Source organism: Babylonia areolata, chromosome 8 (assembly GCF_041734735.1).
Source record: "Babylonia areolata isolate BAREFJ2019XMU chromosome 8, ASM4173473v1, whole genome shotgun sequence".
NCBI lineage: Eukaryota > Metazoa > Mollusca > Gastropoda > Neogastropoda > Buccinidae > Babylonia > Babylonia areolata.
The window spans coordinates 44,216,674-44,226,673 of NC_134883.1; the positions used below are offsets into that span (position 1 = coordinate 44,216,674).

Sequence of the window (10,000 nt, forward strand, 5' to 3'; positions counted from 1 at the left end):
AAGGTCCTCCTAGAAACTGAAGCTGAACGTTCCAGGCCAGGGCTCTGATGACGGCAACTACTTTGAGGTGGACGAGAAGGGACAGCTGAGACTGAAGCAGGGCAAGAAGAAGATCGACCTCAGCAAGCTCACCGACGAGGACCTGCGACGCCTGGGCATCGACCCTAGTCTGTCCAAGCAGGAGATAGCTCGGCTCCTCAAGGTTAGTGATGGTGGGGGTGGTACTGTGGCCTTCACTCAGGTGAATGCCGGCCGCAGACAGTGCTGAGGTCTGGTCTGGTGTATTATGCATTGCCGTGCCTGACCAACTGCGTGATCTTGTGTTGTGTTGGTGGATTCGGATTCGGATTCTGACTGGTTTTTAACTCACTCAGTACGGCCAGTCCTCTCTTCTCCTCTACACAGACCCCTCGGATGTCCAGTGGGTGTCTGAATGACCCCAACCTTTAGCTTCCGTCGTCAGAACTGTGGTATTCTTTGTCAACATTCACCTCTTCAGTATAAGAGCGTTCCGCTTGCAATATTTTAATGATGGTAATTGGGGTGAAACGCTGTTAACGTCGTCTCTTTCGCCGCGTTCGTATGGAGAGAGTTAATGTACTTTGGCCACAGGCACATATACATATCATGCGTGTTGGCTTACTGAACATGGTAAGGCAACTCATGATGTTGATAAAGTTTATTTTAATAATATTGCGGGTTTTTTTTCACCGACAACCAGAAGGCTCGCGTGTTAAAAATGAGCACAGTGCAGCAAGACATGATGAAACGATCGAAATTTGGAGGTATGTAAAAGCAGCAAGGTCGTACATAAACGATTATACATAAAATAAACACATAATGCCATAGGAAAACTAGATAAAAAAACAACAACAACAACCCATAACCAACAACTTAACTGTTGGTGGTGGGTATACCGCATAAACTCCCAAGAAAAAAACACATTAGAAATGAAACTAAATTTTTTTAAAAATCACTTTATGCGACACTGTCAGATAAAGACAATAAAAGGAATACTGCTCTTCACCGGTTTCCCAAAAAACCCACAACAGAAGCATACAACAGTGACACGTTACGACAAACAAAACTTCTTGAGTGCAATGATACGGTTATGACACGATTCTAAGAGAGAGTGTCGGTTTCCAAAACCGTTGTGCATGCGCGCACATTAACGCTATATCGTCAGCATCCTCCCCCACTCCCAACCCCCTACAGTTCACACACACCACACACACACACACACACACACACACCAGACTAATTTTGTTTCGGACGCGTTATACCCCACAACTTTCAGCCTGATCAGCGAAAAGTCCGCGCCTATTTCAATGATTGCAGACCATTGTTTAGTTTTAGCACACATTAATTTAATCTCTCGGTCAGACAAGATAAGATGAACAAAAGCCGCTGGTCAAAAGTACACCCCAGCTTCGCCGCCACCTTATGAGGACTCAGTTTCAGGTTCAGTTTCTCAAGAGGGCTTCACAGAGTTCGGACAAATTCATATACGCTACACCACACCTGCTAGGCAAGATGCCTGACAGCAGCATAACCCAAAGCGCTTGTCAGGCCTTGAGTGCATGCTGATAACATGGGACTCGTTTCTGAACCTTACGTGAGCCTTAAACAACCAGAGCACGCAGTTGGATCACTGAGACAGACCTTTGAAGATAGTACCACCAACATCACCACTGATGTTGAACGTCAGGGTTATTTGTAAGAGTGTGTGTGGAATTGTTATTAGAAATCTGCTATGCTGGTTGGTATGTATGTATATATATCTATTTATTTATATATATAGAATGGGTATCACTTTAAATATGTGAACTTTGCGTGAGATTGCGCGAACTCTGTGTGTGTGCGCACGCGCGCGCGTGTGTGATTCGAAGTCTGCAATGTGGGTGTTAATGAATGGTCCTGACTTGACTCTGAGGGGATTATACGGTAAATCAAAGGAATCTAAACAGCATGGTGTATACATATACGTGCTTTCAGAAATTCTTCCATAAACATTGAAGATTGTGGTTGAATACGAATAAGAATAATACAAAAGACCGTTCGTATCTAAACTGGGGAGGGCAGTCATCCCCTAGGCTTCCACACATAATGCAGGTCACCGTTCTGTGGCCATGTGTCATGAAATCAAGGGAGATAATTTAGACTTCGGATTTCGTGTTTTTTGTTGTTGTTTTTTTTTAAAATAACTTTATTCTGTTCCTGATGACAGATACAGGAAATAGAAATACTTTATTACCTCTAAAAGAGAAACTGTTTAACACATTTGCGGATGAAAAGACGACATGAAAAAGGCGTTTCATCCACATTACAAAGTAAAGTTTCGTCATCAATATTATATATATATATATATATATATATATATATATATATATCATAAACAAATAATCAACAATACACAAGCTTCCACAGTACATTTCGTTTAACCAAATTAAGTGCCCATTAGAAAAAAAAAAAAAATGATAACCATTTAAAAACAAAAATATGAACAATTGAAATTACTTTCAAAAAAAGAAAAAGAAAAAAAAGTAATGATAATCAAAACAGAGTAAAGTTAAAACAAAATAATGGGAAGTAAATCGATTATGAAATCAAATGATAAAATGGGACACAATTCGCATCTGATGCGCCCATTTGGGAAAGGGAATCTACCCTGTAAGAACTGGATAGCCTTTGGTGCAATTGGTTGAATTGATTTGATTTATTCATTTAACCGTTTATTAAATGTATTCGAGATCATTTGGTGCAGCAGTTTACAATTGAAGGAAGTTCTTGACGGTTCGCACACTATACAAGTAGCTACTTTGCGTTCATCACAGCAGCTAACTTTCACTTTCACCCGGTCTTAATGAAGGAACAGGAGAAAGTGATGAATTTAATTTCTTTCGTTTCTCTGTGAACTAGAGCATTGTTGGCTGTATGCATCTCTGACACACAGGTCCTTTCACAACAGATGGGGTGTCTGAGAGAGTGTAGGAACTGTAACAGAGGAAGGACGCTTTTTCTTTGCATAAAAGTTATATTTAAGATAATTATATGTATTGATTCATGTTGTTGATTTTTCAAAAATCTAATTATTCATTAGTTTTGGGTCTGATCTCATGTAAAACGATGCCCCCCCTCACCCCCCCCCCCAATCCCCACCGCCCCTCCAAAAAACAAAACAAAAACATTAAATAAACAAACAACAACAACAACAAAAACAAACAAAAAACAAAACAAAAAAAACAACAACAAAAAAACGAACATTCAGAATAATAATGATGATGATGATGACAATGAAAATAATGATGATAATGATAATAATGATAATAACAATAATAAAAGAACAAAGAGAAAAAAAACAACAACAAAATAGCAACAAACAGAATAGGTATCTCATAAATGTTAGAGAGAGAGAGAGAGAGAAAGAGAGAGAGAGAGACCCTCCTTTTAAAAAAGACCGGAAGACAGCAGAGGTGTCAGTGAGTGACGTAACAAACAACCCCCGGCATGACGTCATGAAACAGGAAAAGTTCGGCGCTGACATCACCATCACTGACGCCAAGAAGAAGATCGGGACCCGACGCCTCAGTGACTACGGCAGTGACGCCAACACCGATGACCTGGCGAACGACAGTGACCTTGACGTCAGCACACGTGAGCCAGCTTTTCCGTCATTGTTTCTTGACGTCACATCTCTTTTAAAATTTTTTTTTTTATATATAATGGGTCTTCTTCTTCTTCTTCTTCTGCGTTCGTGGGCTGCAACTTCCACGTTCACTCGTATGCACACGAGTGGGATTTTACGTGTATGACCGTTTTCACCCCGCCATGCAGGCAGCCATACTCCGCTTTCGGGGGTGTGCATGCTGAGTATGTTCCTGTTTCCATAACCCACCGAACGCTGACATGGATTACAGGATCTTTAACGTGCGTATTTGATCTTCTGCTTGCATATACACACGAAGGGGGTTCAGGCACCAGCAGGTCTGCACATATGTTGACCTGGGAGATCGTAAAAATCTCCACCCTTAACCCACCAGGCGCCGTCACCGTGATTCGAACCCGGGACCCTCAGATTGAAAGTCCAACGCTTTAACCACTCGGCTGTTGCGCCCGTCATATAATGGGTCAAATTTCATCCACTTTACTCAGGCTCCGATGCCTTTTTTTTTCTCTCTCTGGCATTTTATTTACTGTATTGGGCTGTACACATACAAATATTTTTTTGATTCTGTAATTAATATCGTAATCTCACTGTATACATATTTTTTTAATAATCATATTTTGGATTTACTTATCCCTGCCAACTTTTGTCTTGCGTACAGGTTTTTATGCAGTGCCCCCGTTTGGAGTATTTGTGTCAAATCTAGTGTATGTGGTGTTGTATCTTACTGTGACTTGTTTTCTGCAGTGTACTTAGGAACTAACATGTATGTTTCAGTATCGGATCTTTTTGTATTTTTCTTGTTCTTTATTTTCATTGCCAGGCAATCTTATTTTTAGTTCATGTACATAATGATTTTTTTTTTTCAGATAGCATGCAGGTCAGTTACTGCCTGAATAACTTTAATTTTAGGCTCTGGCAGTATAAAAAAAATGTTAATAAATCATCATCATCATCATCATCTTTTTTCTGTGACATGTTGATATGGATACTTATATAGCACCTATCCTCGGTCGGAGACCAAGCTCTAAGCGCTTTACAAACACGGGGTCATTTGCACAACAAGCTGCCTACCCGCCGTTTGGGCGCTCATCATTCGTTTCATGTGTTACCCAATCAGATTTCAGGCACGCACACATGCACACAGACATGTAACTTTTCACGTGTATGACCGTTTTGTTTATTTACCCCGCCATGTAGGCAGCCATACTCCATTTTGGGGGGTGTGCATGCTGAGTATGCTGAGTATGCTGGGTATGTTCTTGTTTCCATAACCCACCGAACGCTGACATGGATTACAGGATCTTTAACGCGCGAATTTGTTCTTCTGCTTGCGTATACACACGAAGGGGGTTCAGGCACAAGCAGGTCCACACATATGTTGACCTGGGAGATTGGAAAAATCTCCACCCTTTACCCACCAGGCGCCGTTAACGAGATTCGAACCCGGGACCCTCAGACTGAAAGTCAAACCCCTTTAGCCATTCGGCTGTTGCGCCTGTCTGTATTTTCTCTCATCGTTACTTGACATCACATCTTTTTTGTTGTTGCTAATTGATTCATATGATATGGGTTCTCAATTATGTAGCACCTGTCCTAGGTCAGAGACCAAACTAAAAAAATTAAAAAATTAAAAAAAGAAGGAAAAAAAAAGAAAAAAAAGAAAAGACCCACTAAACTAGGCTTGCCAGTCTTGAATAAAATAGCTAATTTGTGTGTTTGCACATTTCTTCTGTCATTGCTGCTATGCGCACATGTCAAGTGATCGGTTTTAGGACAAGCCCGGCGCTTCCTTTTTGAAGAAGTGTCTAGGTTTGTTCCAATGTATACCTCCTACCTTTGGTTTAACTGTTGCACAGCCTAAATCAGTATCATAAGCAGCATTGACATGGAAGTTGTGTACCTTGTGAATGGAGAGAGTTACCAATCTTCCCTATATGTCAATCATTTGTTCTCCTGGCTTCATTTATTTCTTTTATTTTATTTCTTTTATATAATTTCAAACTGAGTGCTTTACAAACACGGGGATATTTGCCTCAGCAGGCCGCCAGTCTGCGAAGAGCCGACTAAGAGTGGTGTTTAAGCGCTCATCATTCGTTTCCTTGGAGGAATGGTGAAGACGCTTATCTGTCAGTACAGTGCCCTTGAGGGTGTGGGTTCGAATCCCGTTCACTTCCTTTCTCCCAAGTTTGACTGGAGAATCCGACTGAGCGTCAGACCATTCGGATGAGTCGAAAAACGGAAGTCCCGTGTGCAGCACGCACTTGGCGCACTGAAAAAAGAAATCATTGCAACAAAAGTGCTGTTCTCAGGCAAAATTCGGGAAAAGAAATCCACATTGATATAATTATACGCAAATATATGACGTTATATATATATATAGATATATATCGTGTCCAATGCATCAGTATTTTGTTGTTTGTTTTTTGTTACTAGTATTTTGTCTTGGTTAAACATTGCTCATGTGAATAAGACTGAAGATAGTTTTCGAATCATGATCATGAACAGTTTAGAAAGTCGGGTTAGAAAACGGCAAATAGGGCTATTTGTTCCTGTTTCACTCTCTTTAAAGATCTTCGAAGAATCATGGTTTCACGAGGAAGGAAAGGAAACAAGATAATGGTCGCTGAATATGATGATTCTGTTAGTGTCGTTATAATGAACGATTTGTTTTACCTTAACCTAAGATTGTATGGACCTATTCGATGGTGAATTTCATGATGGAATCAGCTCATGAATAATACTTGACTGCTTTGCATGTAATCGTCATAGCTTTCATCCTTATCCCATGTTAATCTCACACAGTGGAAAATTCCACGGGCGATCATTACCGGGATCTAAGTTGGAAAACCAGTTGTTGTTTCATCGGGTCAGTACTTTACTTGCACACACACACGCACACACACACGGACACAGGCTAGCACAGACACACACACGCACACGCACACACAGACATAGGCAAGCAGACACACACACACACACACACACACACACACACACACACTAACACACACACACACACACACATACGCACACACACACACACACACGCATACGCACACACACTAACACTAACACTCATAGCGAACTTTCTAACCTCCATCCTTTTCCTGGACTTAAAGGGAAAAAAATAAAAATAAAAACGAAGAAGAAAAAAGAAACCTCCCAGTAACCAATCGCTCCACATTATAACCATCATCCAAATAGAAAGAAGGAGGAAAGAAAAACGTAGGAGAAAAACAGAACCCCCAAGTAACCAACTGCTCCACATTATAACCATCATCCAAAAAAAAAGAGAGAAAATAAATAAGTAAATAAATAAATAAATAAAAATCGAAGAAGAAAGAAAGGGAAAGAAACCCCCAACTTACTAACCAACTGTCTCCACCTTCTAACCATCACCCCACAGCCCCCTCCTCCAACACATCCTACCCCAACCCACGCCACGGCGAGGAGGAGTAGTGGTGGTGGGGGGTGGGTGGGGCCTCGGGCCTAGCTCGCTTCACCAGCACGTCAGGACACGCCGCGTGCGCTGCACGTGCTCTTTTTTTGCGTGGCTCTTCCCATATGCGCGTGGCACAAACGACACACCCTTGTGTGTGGGTGTGGGTGCAGTGAAGGGCATGCGGCGTGTGAACGTGCTGATGAAGCGAGGCGGGCAGGCGCTGCAGGACCACATGAAGCGGGTGCTGGACCAGTGCGGGCTGCAGGACGCTCCGGGGGCCGGTGGCGGCGGTCAGTATGCCAAGGACCTGGACGAGAGAGGTGGGTGGATGGATACCTGTACGATACGGTACGGTACGATACAATGCAATACAATGCAATATAGTACAGTACGATACGATATAATGCAATATAGCACAGTACGATACGATACAGGGCAATATAGTACAGTACGATACGATACAATGCATTACAATGCAATATAGCACAGTACGATACGATACAATGCATTACAATGCAATATAGCACAGTACGATACGATACAGGGCAATATAGTACAGTACGATACGATACAATGCATTACAATGCAATATAGCACAGTACGATACGATACAGTGCAATATAGTACAGTACGATACAATGCAAACAAGTACAGTACGATACGATACAGTCCATTACAATGCAATATTGTACAGTACGATACGATACAATGCAATATAATACAGTACGATACGATGCAATGCAATACAATGCAATATAGCACAGTAAGATACGATGCAATGCAATATACAGTACGATACGATGCAATGCAATACAATGCAATATAGTACAGTACGATACGATACAATGCTTTAAAATTCAATATAGGACAGTACGATACGATACAGTGCAATATAGTACAGTACGATACGATACAATGCAATATAATACAGTACGATACGATACAATGCATTACAATGCAATATAGTACAGTACGATACGATGCAGTGCAATATAATACAGTACGATACGATGCAATGCAATACAATGCAATATAGCACAGTACGATACGATACAGTGCAATATAGTACAGTACGATACGATGCAATGCATTACAATGCAATATAGTACGGTACGATGCAGTACAATGCAATATAGCACAGTACGATACGATACAGTGCAATATAGTACAGTACAATACAATGCAATACAATGCAATATTGTACAGTACGATACGATACAATGCAATATACAGTACGATACGATGCAATGCAATATAGGACAGTACGATACGGTACAATGCAATATAGTACAGTACGATACGATACAATGCAATATAGTACAGCACGATACAATACAATGCAATATAGTACAGTACGATACAATGCAATATAATGCAATATAGTACATTACGATACGATACAATGTAATATAATTCGGTACGATACGATACAATACAGTACAGTACGATATGATACGATACAGATACGATACGATGCGATGCGATGCGATGCATTGCAATACGACACAATACAACGCAAAGCAGTACGATATGATACCTTATGATGCGATGCAAAACAGTACAATGCAATACAATACGGTACGATACAATACAATACAGTACGATGAAATACGATGCAATAGAATACAATACGATACACCACAGTGCTATACAATACAATACAATATAATACGATGCAGTACAATACGCTGCAATACGACATGATACGATACAACACAATACAATACGGTATAATACGATGCAATACAATAGTATGCAAAACAATACTTTGGAATACAGTTTAATACAGTGCAAATACAATGCAGTGCAATACAATGCCGTACAATACAGTACAGTATAATGCAATACAATATTACCCATTACAGTACAATACAATACGATAAATACAATATGATTTGATACAATACAATACGATACAATACCATACCATACAATACGATACAATACAGAACAATACAATACGATACAATACAAAACGATACATCTTCATTAGTCCGATAGGAAATCACATGTGCATTCAAAATGCTCGTCACTCACACCACCCAGTCTCTCAGCCCAAAGTCGAGTCTAACATACATATGAACATGGCAAAAGTTGAAGTTGAAAGTGAAAAGGTTGAATCAAGATATGAAAGTGATACAAATTTGCGGCTTGGTTTATAACACAGGAAAATGAATTATGACACATATAAAAAGTAAGATGCCCTATTTCCGAATAAGAGACACTATGACAAAATTATCATTCTATTATTATAAATTCTTCAGTTGCAGTTTCTGTAATAAATTCATGATCTTGGATGCCATGAAAGAGATATGATTTCATCACATACATTAAGAAACATTGATTTAAGTAAAACATAGCAAACCATATTCCAAATCATTATAAATTCCTTAAGAATTGCAGGCACATTAGGCACGCCTCAGATATGATAATTTTGACAAATATGTAAACACACACTTTTATAAAACTTCAAAGGCCACTCACTGCAAATAGATTAAAAAACAAGAGAGGCAAGGCCTTCAAGACTCACTTGTGATACACTTTTTAAAAAAATCCAAGCTTTTTATGTATTGAGTATAATTTCAAAATGTAATGTTTAAGATGAGAAAGATCAGTTTAAAGCAAATTAAGTCCCCTAGCATTAATTACAGAGTAATTTCCCTTTTTTACTATCTGCACCAAAACGTTTGCAAAATAAATAAAACTTCCATGCTTAGCAAAAGAAGTTCCTGTTTGAACAAAAAATGATAATAATGACTGCTCTTGTTGTTGGGTCAGAATATCAGATCAAAGTGCCAAGTTTAGAGAATACAAAAAATATAAATATAACAGTAAATGCAGTTTGCATATAATTAGGCTTCATATTTGATTTTTTTGTGCCCATCCCAGAG

At 39.7% G+C, this 10,000-nt stretch overlaps 1 protein-coding gene across 1 annotated transcript in view; it reads left to right on the forward strand.

The window, feature by feature from the left end:
- The window catches only part of LOC143284852 (uncharacterized), a 124,199-nt gene that overhangs the window by 92,221 nt on the left and 21,978 nt on the right, over positions 1 to 10,000 (forward strand). The window contains 3 exon segments of the mRNA XM_076591954.1: positions 36 to 202; positions 3,525 to 3,654; positions 7,280 to 7,429. Coding sequence (XP_076448069.1) covers positions 36 to 202; positions 3,525 to 3,654; positions 7,280 to 7,429 — 447 coding nt within the window.